The 13,914-nt window shown below is 33.7% G+C and overlaps 1 protein-coding gene across 1 annotated transcript; it reads left to right on the forward strand.

Annotated features, from left to right (window-relative positions):
- Positions 1–11,053: 11,053 nt before the first annotated feature.
- LOC141600082 (uncharacterized) lies at positions 11,054–12,785 on the forward strand. Its single transcript, XM_074420259.1, has 2 exons — positions 11,054–11,241; positions 11,747–12,785. Exons 1-2 carry the CDS (start codon positions 11,169–11,171, stop codon positions 12,379–12,381), a joined length of 708 nt encoding a protein of 235 aa, XP_074276360.1. The 5' UTR covers positions 11,054–11,168; the 3' UTR covers positions 12,382–12,785.
- Positions 12,786–13,914: the final 1,129 nt, after the last annotated feature.

Below are 13,914 nucleotides of genomic sequence, written 5' to 3' on the forward strand. Positions count from 1 at the left end.
ATACTAGTACAATATTAATTTAGCATAAAAATGACCCAAAATTAATTGATTTTTGGTCTCCTAAAAACCGGTTTAAGAGAGGAGGAAGAGGAAGTTTTATCTCTCTAAAAATTATTATTTTTGATGAATGAATGAATGAATGAACAACAACTACATTTTAGTGTATATTAGGTAAAATAAGAGGAAAAACCAAAGTGGTTTTTCCTCTCAAAAAACCGGGTGGAAGAGGGGATTAGAGGGAGCCAATGCATGCTTGAGTTGTTCTTCACAATGAACACTAGGTGTGCATGGCTAGACAATTAGGGTAATCATTATGCTTACCACTCAAATAATAAACATAATATTATCCTAAATCCTCCCTTAATTTCGGTACACATAGATAATATGGACTCCATATTATCTTTGTCAAAATGTCAATTTGTCTTATGTCACATGTCATATGTTACATAAATTTGTTATGTATTTTTAACATATTAAAAATCAACGTATTATTAAAAATACGTCATATACAAAAATCGACTTAGCAATCCGCAATTACTTGTACCAAAATATTTTGCCCATTATAAATCACAATAATTTGTATTTATAATAATTCATTCAATCACAATTGTTTCCTTAAACAATAATTTCATCTGAGTAATGAAACAATTCGATTATTCAGACCGTATCTCATTTAATCAAATTTCAATGAGACACGTAAATATTACTTCCAAAATCGTCCGTCAATTTTAAATAATTTAATTGACTCGTAACGTTATACGATCAATTAATTGATCAATTAAGAGTGTTGCCCTTAAGGTATGACCTAGGGGATCAACTGATCACCACCGTCGCACGACAGTAATGTCAAACTCTAGTCAGCCAATCATTACCAATATGTGTGGACCAGTTGACAGTAAAATATTACTTCCCAATTGTATTCTTTATAATGAGACTTAAACATGTGATCATCATGATCAACAGTTGTGATCGCATTATTGTCGGAGGACACATATTCCAACAATCTCCCACTTGTCCTCGACAAGTGTGCGTCACCAATTCTCTTGTCCTATTACTATCTCCCACTCAATGCAAGGTGTCTTTCAGGTCGTACTTGCAAGTGATCATATCGAGAGTGGTTTCCTCGATCTGGAGAATAACTGATTGACCGGATTTATCCACCATGGATACATTCCGAGCGTGGCCACGCATTTCCAGTTCATTACTCCTCGAGTGGCCCTGAGATATTGTTATAACCCTGACTAGGGGTGGACAATTCATATCGCACTCATTCCCTTCAACTAGCCACAGCCATCATAACCCAAAATATGCCCATTTGACCCCATTTACGAAGGTCGTAGTAACACAAATCAAAGTTAATCTGAAACTGTGCCATCTTAGGCGAATAGTCTTTAGTCAAAAGAATCGACTCATTAGAATACTATAGCAGCTCTTGCCATGACCAAGCTATATAAATTTGCCAGAACTCTATAAGCGGTCATAAGGCCCGACAAAAAGTTCCTAACAGTCCGCTTATGTGATCGACTAGTCATTCTTATATGACTTTATGGCACTTGAACTTGCCATCAATCGCATCACATTCTAGTCACTTCGAGACGTCACCTCATGTAAGTAACTATGGGCAAATACAATTCTAATCCTTGTTCACTTAAACGGGGTTCAATTGTCTCTACAACCCGTTGGATGTAACAAAGTATAAGGTGAGTTAATAATAACTCAAACGACAAATGTCGACATCACACTCGGGTAGTCAATATCATATTACAACCTTGTGATGCATATCGTAAGTGTGTAAACACTTGTTGATTGCAATAGAAGTTTAACATGTTACGTGTCCATGTGTTCAAACTTCTTAATCGTGTTATCCTTTACATTCATGTTATGACTCATAGCATGAACCTTACCAAGTACACATCAAGGTTTCCGACCTTGGTTTCGGTTCTTTATCTTGAAAGAACTTCCTTATCGATTATCACATAACGAACGAATTTGTGGTGAAAGATATAACTTGTACCGATCAAGTACTCCATCCACACACAATGCACTAGGTATATATTTTGTAGAGTCTTGCAACAATTTGACAAGATGATTAGCCTAGCACTTCTCATAAGTCCTAGCATATTTAGGAAAGATTAGTTTTGAGCAACTTTTTATTCAACTAAGTATCTTTCCAAACTTCCTATTTCTCCTCTTGGCTTGAAAAGTTTAGGATTTTCATAAATCTTTACGTGTGTTCGGATTTTCTATAATATGTGCAACCTCTTGACACATAACAGAGTAGTATTTCTCAAAACACCGAAATCGCTCATCGAATTCTTCTCGAGAATTCATGACGTTTCTACTATGGCTTACCAATGATTCATCATGCTCTTATGCATATGATTCATAATTGGACATGTGCATGATTATTCTAATGGCGGAAACATTAGTAACTTTTAATCATGTCATCAACTATATTTAGGTTCAAGGAACGACCATGACTGCTAATGGCAATTCCATTTTCATTTAAATGAATAACCTACGTTTCTTGTTGATTCGATGTGTATCTTTCAATACTTATCCAACATCTCATGATGTAGTTGGATTCATCATGGTCCATTTTCATCCAGAATTGAAAACTCAAATCTTCCTCTGTGAAGGAAGGTATTAGCTCGTCATTATTCAATGAGTGATGAGTTTAAACTTTTATAAGATGATTACTCCCACTAAATTCCATGTCTTCACATGATAATTTCTAACTCCCACTTGATTCGCAATTGACTACTCAATTTAGACATTATATTGCTTTTTGTTTGAGATAAAACCATATATGTTCCCATCATATCCTTTCAAAATACCTATTTTGAAGTGGTCTCATTTTTAACCTTATGGAAAGAGATTTTAATCTCTAACACATTCATGTCATAATGATGTGTGGCAATGTCATTTATCAAATATAAGTAATATCTAATACACGTCCTTCAAAATATCCCTTTCAGAAGGAGGTTTAACCAATTCATTTTCATAATGTGGTTAAGTAATGACTTTTGCGTGGTTAATACTTTACATTTAGCAATTGAGGATATCGGTATATCAATCCTTACAACCTCTAGTCATAAATATTGTTTATTACTAGAATGTTACTTTGATTCATTTAGGCTCTTAAGTAAAGTTGAAACTATTGGTCAAAATTTATCATAAACTAGTCAATTAAGACTTTACATTAGTCATTCTTGTTCCAAAACTTTCTTTTGGTCTCCTCGTGTAGTTATCTTGAGAACATACTCTTATGATTACTTCACTTGGTCTCTTTAGTCATGTAAAACTATTAGAGACCATAGATCTCATCTATTGGGTATACTATATAAATAGATATACCTCCATTCAAATCATTCTCCCTTGCGTAGATCTCATTTACACAAGTACACAAACTTATCTTGGTGTGAGTTGTGTCCTCATTTTTCTCCCACTCTATCTTTAGAATAAATACACTATAGATTCAAAGATAGCATATGAGACACAAATAATGATTTTGAAGTATAAGGAGAACTATCTCATAGGTTGACTAATAGTTTTAGATTTCGTAAGTGTACTTGGTGATTGACATTCCTTTAAGAGAGTTCATAGACTCAAATCACTTTATAAATGATCATACACAAGCCTTAAATATGTGGACATATAATGAATCCCGTCATTATAGTTGTCTATTAGATCACTTTAAGTGAATAATCATATGTTTCTAAGAGCAAGCATTTAAATACGAATTTTAGAACAAGGATAAAATGATAAAACGGGTGACTTGGGTTGCAAACCAAGTCACCATTATCCAAAATACAACAAATTATCCAAAATACCTTTCCATGTCGAACACGGAAACTTAAAGGTTCTAAAAATCCAAAACATAATTAAAATAAGACAATCAAAAGCGAAGCTCCATGAAAGTTATTCCTAGCTTCTTGATGGTTTCTCAAGCTTGCTTTTCTTTTCCTTTGTCTTTGCTTGGTGGAGGCCATATTTACAATAAAAAGGGAGATACATTATCACAACTTTGTATCACAATACCATAGTTGAATTAGAAACACAAAAAGAAAGATAGTCATTTACCTACTGGAGTAATCTTTCCAGCCTTAAAATCACCAAGGTATTTGGAACAATTTCTTTTCCAATGTCCAACACCATTACAATAATGGCATTTATCAAGAGGACCCTTCTTGATTTTTGAAGTGCTAACTTCATTAGTCTTAGCTTTGGTGAAAGTGGGAGCTTGTTTCTTACCCTTCCTCCCATTCTTCTTGAATTTCCCTTTGCTCTTAGTGCTTATGTTAAGCACATCCTTTGGTGGGTTCACATTTAACCCCATGTCCCTCTCGGCTTGCACAAGTAACTTGTACAATTCTTCAAGAGACACATCCTTGTCTTGCATGTTAAAATTCACCCGGAATTGAACATACGCTTTGACTTTGGATAAGGAGTGTAGAATCCTATCTACAATGAGTTCTTTGGGGATTTCAACCTTTTGAATCTTCAAGGTCTCGACAAGCTCCATAAGGTTGAGCACATGAGAGCTAACCTTTTGGCCCTCTTTGAAGTCGAGATCAAAGAATGCCGCGGCCGCCTCATATTGGACGATCCGCGGAGTTTGTGAAAACATTGTCACAAGCTTGGAGTAAATCTCATTTGCGGTGCCCATTTTAAAGGCACTCCTTTGGAGATCCGCCTCCATTGCAAAGATCAACACGTTTTTCATTGCGGCGGATTCCTTATGGTAAGCCTCATATGCTTCCCTAGTGGCGGCGGTCGACCTAGTAGTAGGTTCGGGTGGAGAGGCCTCGGTAAGGTAACGAAGCTTGTCGTCACCTTGGGCGGCTAATTTGAGTTGGGCATCCCAATCGGAGAAATTTGACCCATTCTTTTCAAGTTTGCATCGATCCATGAAGGATCGGAGCCATGATGAATTAGCGAGAGGCGTGGCGTTAGGGGTTGGTGTAGCCATTTGTTATGAGAAAAAAAAGTGGTCTACAAAACAAAAATAGAAGGAGTAAAACAAATGTCGTTTTAATAATAATACTCGTAAAAATGTATAATTTAAACAAGTTATATGCATTTTTCTAGTGACCTCTACCCAACTAGATAAATGATTCCAAGACCCAAATTCATATTAACTTGGGCACGGTGTGGCCGATAAAACCCTTATCAATATAACTCGGTGGATTAACGCTTTAATCGATTCTACTTTTAGAACTCTTGGTCGATAATATTACATTAACATTTATCTTTAGCCCAAAACACATTCAACAAGGGCACGGTGTGGCCGATAAAACCCTTATCGAAAAACTTTTGTTGAGTTCAATCCAAATTTCGAATAAATGTGTCCATGATCCAAACCCACATTAACTTGGGCACGGTGTGGCCGATAAAACCCTCATCAACATGAATTCGGTGGATAGACATTTATCACCCACTTCCCCTACGTAACAAGGTTTGTACCCCGGTGTGGCCGAGTGCACTCCCTCACGAAATAGGTTTTCATGGTTTCTACTCTTTGGTAAGGCTATGTCTCAATTGATTGTTTTAGCGAGAGGTCATGTCAATTTATTATCTATCACGTTTTAAGTGAACTAAAGCGGTGAACTACGATAATTTTAATTGACACGGTCGATAAACTCGATAAAAAGACAATGCATGTTTTAGTTATGGCGATTTAGCGATGCATGTGACATATAAATAAAATGCAAAGCATAAAAATAAATCCTAGTATGGCCTTCCTAAAAAAGAAAAACTATTTAACTATTACATATTCGGAAACCAACTCCATTGGTCCCTTGAACTTCGGTTGTGGCACGCATCTCGAGGTAACACCGTCTTTATGTATCGCCATCTTGAAGAAATCCGTCTTTGGGAACTCCGAAATAAATAAAATTACATAACAAATTACATAATTTCCTATTATACATTTGTAACTAAAATAAAATAAATCTATTAAATTACAAAACGGTGATACGAGATCACAATAAATTACAACCGAATCGATATTCCCATACATTTCGGGTAATACCAATTAAAAACTAAGGCCATACTAAGTAAAATTACATAATTCAAAATTACATAAAATCAAATAAAAATCATGACAATCATAAAGAAAATGCAGCATTATAATATGTATGAACATGCCAAATTTTATGCTAAATCGCCTTTAAGTAGCCAATATCGTATATTACTCGGTTTTTACGAATTTGCGTGATTCAACATTTTATAATCACAAAAATTACATAAATTCATATTTATGCATAAGTTAATTACCCTAACCTCTTAGGACTCAAAATTAGTCTTCACTAATTACTTGACCATAATTAACTTATATATCTAAAAATTTGTTCATTAATGGACTTAAAATTACAATAAAAAGCTATAAACTTCAAATAAATCACAAAATTTCAAATAAATTCAAAATTTGAAATTTAAACTCATGAACATTCTGAAAAAATACCATGACACTCATAATGTTCAAAAACTTAGGTTAAAAATTTCGAAATTTATCCGGAAAAACAATGTTGCGGTTTATCGGTTTTAACAAAATAATCATAAAAACATGAGAAAAATTTTATTCATCAACTTTTCAATTTTAGATCTGAAAAAGATAATAAAATGCAACATGTGACGTTTTTCCTTAGTCATGGAGTATGTTTTATTAATATTTCACTAATTAAGTCACTATTTATGCTATTTTTCTTCAAAAAATCATAAATCATGCATAAAGACTTCAATATAGCCTATTATTTTACACACATCTTGTAAAATTGCATGTGACAACATACTAAATTTATATGACCAGATTCGAAATTTATCTCATATTAACCTATTTTTCATCTAAATCCGATTTTAATAATGAAAAATCCATTTTTCGAGCATAACAAGTCCAAAAATTATGAAAATTTACAGGTCATCTCAAAATAATATATGTGACAACGTATCCAAAAATCACTGGAAAATTCAAAGTTTAGCTAATTTTAGTCCGAAAATGACATTTTATTCATAAAATCATATTTTTAATGCCATTATTATGTAAAATGAACAATAAAATCCATAAATTAACCAAAATATCCTAAAAACATTTTAGGACCAGAAACTTTAACATGCATAATGATTTTCGTGATATATCATAATAACACAAATTATACAAGTTTTATATGTTAATCTTATAACTCGGAAAAACTTTTAACCGATTTGCATGCAAACAACCAAGGCTCTTGATACCGATTGAAGGAAAAGTAGATCTATATACTAACATATTCATATATGTTTTAAGCTAATTTGTCATAAAATTAATTGGTGATCTTATGCATGCAAACTATTAAACAATATAAAGAAGAAATCTTTATCTTACATTTGAATATTGGTTTATTAGGGCACAAGAGAGATCTCCTTCTCTCTTGTTCTTGTGCTTTCCTCAATGGATGAACAAAGATCCAAGTATAGGATCTCTCCCAAAGTTTAATACCCAAAGCACACTCTTAATAAAATTAATATTATGAATACTAGTACAATATTAATTTAGCATAAAAATGACCCAAAATTAATTGATTTTTGGTCTCCTAAAAACCGGTTTAAAAGAGGAGGAAGGGGAAGTTTTATCTCTCTAAAAATTCTTATTTTTGATGAATGAATGAACAACAACTACATTTTAGTGTATATTAGGTAAAATAAGAGGAAAAACCAAAGTGGTTTTTCCTCTCAAAAAACCGGGTGGAAGAGGGGATTAGAGGGAGCCAATGCATGCTTGAGTTGTTCTTCACAATGAACACTAGGTGTGCATGGCTAGACAATTAGGGTAATCATTATGCTTACCACTCAAATAATAAACATAATATTATCCTAAATCCTCCCTTAATTTCGGTACACATAGATAATATGGACTCCATATTATCTTTGTCAAAATGTCAATTTGTCTTATGTCACATGTCATATGTTACATAAATTTGTTATGTATTTTTAACATATTAAAAATCAACGTATTATTAAAAATACGTCATATACAAAAATCGACTTAGCAATCCGCAATTACTTGTACCAAAATATTTTGCCCATTATAAATCACAATAATTTGTATTTATAATAATTCATTCAATCACAATTGTTTCCTTAAACAATAATTTCATCTGAGTAATGAAACAATTCGATTATTCAGACCGTATCTCATTTAATCAAATTTCAATGAGACACGTAAATATTACTTCCAAAATCGTCCGTCAATTTTAAATAATTTAATTGACTCGTAACGTTATACGATCAATTAATTGATCAATTAAGAGTGTTGCCCTTAAGGTATGACCTAGGGGATCAACTGATCACCACCGTCGCACGACAGTAATGTCAAACTCTAGTCAGCCAATCATTACCAATATGTGTGGACCAGTTGACAGTAAAATATTACTTCCCAATTGTATTCTTTATAATGAGACTTAAACATGTGATCATCATGATCAACAGTTGTGATCGCATTATTGTCGGAGGACACATATTCCAACACATATAATGCAGTTGGATTTTAAACGTGCTGAATCACAATGCCCAATTTGGAGATCAACAAATCTCATATAATAACCAATCTCATCAGTGTAGTGTCTTGCCTTTAATAAAATTTACACGAGAGAGTGTCAGCACTTATATTTTCTTTAAGATAAACTTCAGGTTTATCAAAACGGGTATAATAAAAACCCGGATGGCCTTAGTTGTCACATTTTAACCATTTCATGTCAACTTTCTTAGTTTGCTCACAATCCATGACAATCTTTCATACGAATAAAATGTGTCTCAATTACTTATCATATACCACATTTTAGTTGACTATATTTTTCATGTTAAACGTGTAGTTAGCAATACTTTATTCAACCGGATAAATGATGTGACATATGACACAATAGGCGTCTCATATATGTAGGCAAGATTCATCTATATTCCAATGGAATATATTCCTCTTTGAATATTTTCAAATGACCAATAATTATAATCGTCAACAAATAAAATGATGACATACTCATACTTATCACATCCTTTTAATGTGTTGTAGCATGATGATACATGTAAATTGACCACAATTCAACTTACAAATCAATTATTCCCTTCAAGGTTGATAAAATATTCAACAACTCTCAAATTAGTTGTACTGTTCAACCATTCTCCAGATATCATATATTGGTCACATGACCACTTTTATTTCTGGACTAAAGTAAATGTCCTATTTCATTCGGAATATTAGTGTTTTAAAATAAACACATCACATCCTCGTATTTTACCAATACTGGTGGCATAATTTTCTCCAACAAAATCATAATTTATTAAATCTCATATGCCATACTTTTATATAGCGTTGAGAGCCAATTGAATAAACCCCGAGTTTATTCTAGTCTTAATAATCACCATATGATAAATGTGAATTGCAAACACTGTGAACTTCAGGTCACAATTTTAATATTTATAAGCATTATGAATTTCAGGTCATAATTTTTTGTATATGTAAACACTATGAACTTTGGTCATAGTATGCATATCAAAATCTCAGCTCGTATATCATTTTTTCTTTTCTCATATCAAACTCTTGCATATACGAGTCTCATATTCTCATATGACTTTTCATGAGATATTCACTTTCATGAGATATTTTCATTTCTTTCAATGAACGAATTTGGCTCAATAAGGCCACATCATTAAGCTCTATTAAGGCTTCTTTACTTGGTTCATCAAATGCCATATTATTAGGCTCAATTAAGGCCGCAATGTTAGGCTTATCATAACGCCATATTCTCGATCTCTGCTACAGACAGAGTCTTTATGAGATGTCACATTCACTTCAAGGAATGGATCAAATTTCATATATCATTATACTGTTCAACTTCTCAGGTGAACAAGAATCAATTCGCAAATAAATTTGCCTTTCATAAAGACCGCTTTAAATTGAACATACATCGGTTCATATACTCATAGACGTGGACTTCTGGCCACTTACACTTATGCAATATGAATATTGTAGTGATGAGACGGTGTTAAATTATTACACACCTTTAAAACTTCGAACTTCTGGCCAAAGTTGTATTATGAGCATATCTCTCAGCATTATATCTTTATAAAATAAATCATTTGAAATTCTATGTCCAAATTTTTATGATATATATGTCCGTCTTCAAAACTTTTCCACCACATATATAAAATCTTAGGTCAAAAATATATAAATTTTATAGGGCGAGTAAATTTCTTATACACACTCATGAATATCATTTGCTACATACAACTGTTAAATAAAAATTAATACCATTTTGTAGTAAGATAGGGTTTACAGATTTATATAAATTAAGACAGATCTAACCAAAACCCAATACAAGCCCATTATTATGACAAAAAGATGCCGACATTCCATATTTGAAACCGTGCGAACAGTACCTTAATATTCCATGTTCTTTGAGATGTTGAAGCACACCCAAATCATATAGCAAGTATTCATCCAGTTAGCATAATCTTTTTTTTTTTTGACAACATAAGGAGAATAACTTACAATGTTACAAAGTAAGCTAACTTACAAAGTTAGCATAATCAATGAAGTGTGAATTGAGAAAATTTTATCACGTGGATGAATTACATGTCTCCATAAATCATTGAGGTTAATTCATTATTAAATAAAAAACAGATGGTACAAACATCTTCCTTCAATCTTGATATAACTTTGACAATAATATTGGGTTAATTTAGCCAATGTAAACAACGTCTAAATTAGAACAAACATCCAAATAGAGCAAACAATATTACCGCAAAACAACTTTTTATCAAAGCAATTGATTTCATGATAAAAGAAAACTCACACACTTTAATTATCATACCAAATTAAAGAAATAACAAAATATATTCTTGTTGAACACTTAAACCAAAGGCCTCAATAAAATAACATCCTTATTTTTAAGGACTAGTATAAACAAGACCACAAGTTAGAGAAATGGGGGCATTCCGAGAATTGAACTTGGGACCTCTCGCACCCTATGCGAGAATCATACCACTAAACCAAATGCCCTTTGATGATAAGTTATGGAAATAATTAATACTAATTTTAAAAAAAGAAAATAGGGTAAAAGAGGGATGTGAAACCCTTGATTTGAGTCAGAAGAGGGTGAGTGAGTTGGGAAGAAAAAAGGAAGAAGAAGAAAATGGGGAGGGTAGCATTGTCGAATATGATCCGTCGTCAAGCCACACACCTCATCTACAGACACTCTTGTTTAGGTACTTGTTACGCCTTTCTTTAATTTATTTCATTCTTACTAATCCAATTTCAATCAACTTGAATATTTGTGAGATCTAACCCTAATAACAACTTGTTGTTGTTGTTGTTGTTGTTGTTGTTGTTGTTGTTGTTGTTGTTGTTGTGGTCTTCGTTGTTGAATTACTCAGGAGTATTATGTATTATGTACACCTTCGTCTCAATATTAGCCTCTATTTAATTCAATCCCTTTCTCATTATCATTTCTTCTTTCTTGCTCATCATTATACAGAAAGGATTTTTGTTGTATAAACCTTGCTTTTTCCTTCTCCATACAATAAATTTGAACAACTAATTTACTACTCCGATCCCTACTTGTCTCACCATTATATATATATATATATATGTACATGTACGGAGTACTACACAAGGGTCGGGTCTGAAGAATTAACTGTATTGCTATCTGGATATTCTATTTTTGAGATGCCTAATTTCGATATTCACTCCTTTCCATATGCTTTGCTTCAGCTTCTAACACCTTCAGGTTACAAACACCAGCAATATACCCAACCACTGATTTGTTCTCTACTCTCCAAAAGAGGTGGGCATCTTCTTATAACCTTAAACCACATGATGACAGCAAGATTACTATCGGACCACGTAAAGTAGCTGAAGCTGATGAAAACGATAAACACCCTGGAATCGCTTATTATGGTCCTATCTCATCAACCATTAGAAAAGTGAAGCTCCTCTCTCTCTCCACCTGCTGCCTATCCGTCTCATTGGGACCCGTAATAACCTTTATGACCTCTCCCGACTTGAACGTCATCGTCAAAGGAGGTGTCGCTGCCTCCGTCATGTTCATGAGTGCTACTACTACTGCTGCTCTTCACTGGTTTGTCAGCCCTTATGTCCATAAGATTAGGTGGGAACCTGGTTCCGACACTTTCGAGGTTGAAATGATGTCTTGGCTGGCAACCCCAATAACAAAGACCATTAAGTTTTCTGATATTAGGGTTGCAGATACCAACAGGCCATATGTGTCTTTCAAAGCTAATGACAATTTCTACTTCGTGGATCCTGATCACTGTCCAAACAAGGCTTTGCTAGCCAAACTCACCCCTCAGAAACCCGCTCATGCATCAGCTTTCAAGAATTTATGAGCAAAGATATGGTCTATCTTACACAGACTCGGGTACGTGTCTTTGTGCCGCACTCGGGTACTTTATGAAAATTTCTCATGTTTTTGTTTACAATAAACTGTCTTGTTGTCGTATACATGTTGAAGTGCGGTTCAGGCACGACAACGTGAGGTAATATGAAGAGTTGGAGTAACATAGCCTACGGTATGTAGATTGCTGTTGAGCTGCTTTTAAGTCTTATATGACTTGACTGAAACATCGCCCTACATAGGTTCAAACGGATATTTGTGGATCCTGAGATTTTGCTCATGTATGGTTGAAATATTTGGTTAATTTTTCCAGACTTTTGGTTTCACAGTAGGGAAATGCAGCAGCATTGTTATGTAATGCCATTTGCTTGTTTGATATTAAGGGACTTTTAGCAATGTGAGTCTTCATATACTCTCTAACAGTGTGGAACGCGTTTGCATTCTCAGCATAAATTTTATATTGTCAAGTTAATTGGGATATAGTTGAAAAATGGACAAGAGTGTTTCACAATAAGGGACTTTTAGCAATGTGAGTCTTCATATACTCTCCAACAGTGTAGAACGCGTTTGCATTCTCAGCATAAATTTTATATTGTCAAGTTAATTGGGATATAGTTGAAAAATGGATAAGAGTGTTTCAAAGGGGATCGACAATGTTAACCACTTTCTAAAACACCAACCCAGGCCAGCAACCTGCGAAATGATGAATAGACAAGGTATTTCGACAATGTCTCAACAACCATGGACTTGGGTTTCTTCTTAACCTTCTCGCCTGAACGGTCTATCGGTTGTGGTCTCAAGCTCAAAAAATTTCATAACAATGTTTGATTTGTAATGGTCTAGTACATGGCGTAGTACTTCGCACTCTTGGAATTTCTACTCTTTGGGAGTGAATTTGGCGGGTTCGACATGGTTTTTCTTCAAATCAACGGTGATGAAACCACACACACAATTATGAATTATGATTCTGTAGAGCAATATTTCTCACATTAAACCTCGAGAATGACCTCATGAACCTAGTACAACTAGCCTCACTTAGTTGACTCGACTAATCTTGACAACATCATCTCTCGCATTAAACCTCCACAATGTCTCACGAACCTAACAAAATTAACTCGATTCGATTGACTAAAAAGAATTAGAGCGAACAGGGCCGTCTCCAACATTTCAGGGCCCTGTTCAAAATGTGAAATTGAGGCCCTATTATAGCAATTTTTTCGGTTAAATTCTATCGGTTTTATATAAATTAAAATTGAAACCAATGGTGACGGAGTCAAACTTCGCAGTTAGGTGAGAAAAAATCAAGGGGCGAATGTGAATTTCATATGTTAAACACGGAAAAATTCAAAATTTTAATGTAAAAATTCTAACATTGCCATCGTATAATAATATATTATCTTTAACTTATTTTTATCCCAACTAGTTTAAATATGTTATCTTTAACTTATGTAATTCTATAAGGTATGTAAATGAACTTGAAGAACCCAAGAAAAAAAAAAGAATACAATTACCTAAAGATGACGTA

Source organism: Silene latifolia, chromosome 9, assembly GCF_048544455.1.
Source record: "Silene latifolia isolate original U9 population chromosome 9, ASM4854445v1, whole genome shotgun sequence".
Lineage (NCBI taxonomy): Eukaryota > Viridiplantae > Streptophyta > Magnoliopsida > Caryophyllales > Caryophyllaceae > Silene > Silene latifolia.

Excerpts from the sequence above, each read along its gene's own strand:
- LOC141600082 (XM_074420259.1), top strand. The coding sequence starts at position 11,169 with ATGGGGAGGGTAGCATTGTCGAATATGATCCGTCGTCAAGCCACACAC. Across the intron at positions 11,242-11,746 it reads CTACAGACACTCTTGTTTAG|CTTCTAACACCTTCAGGTTA; the intron begins GTACTTGTTACG and ends GCTTTGCTTCAG.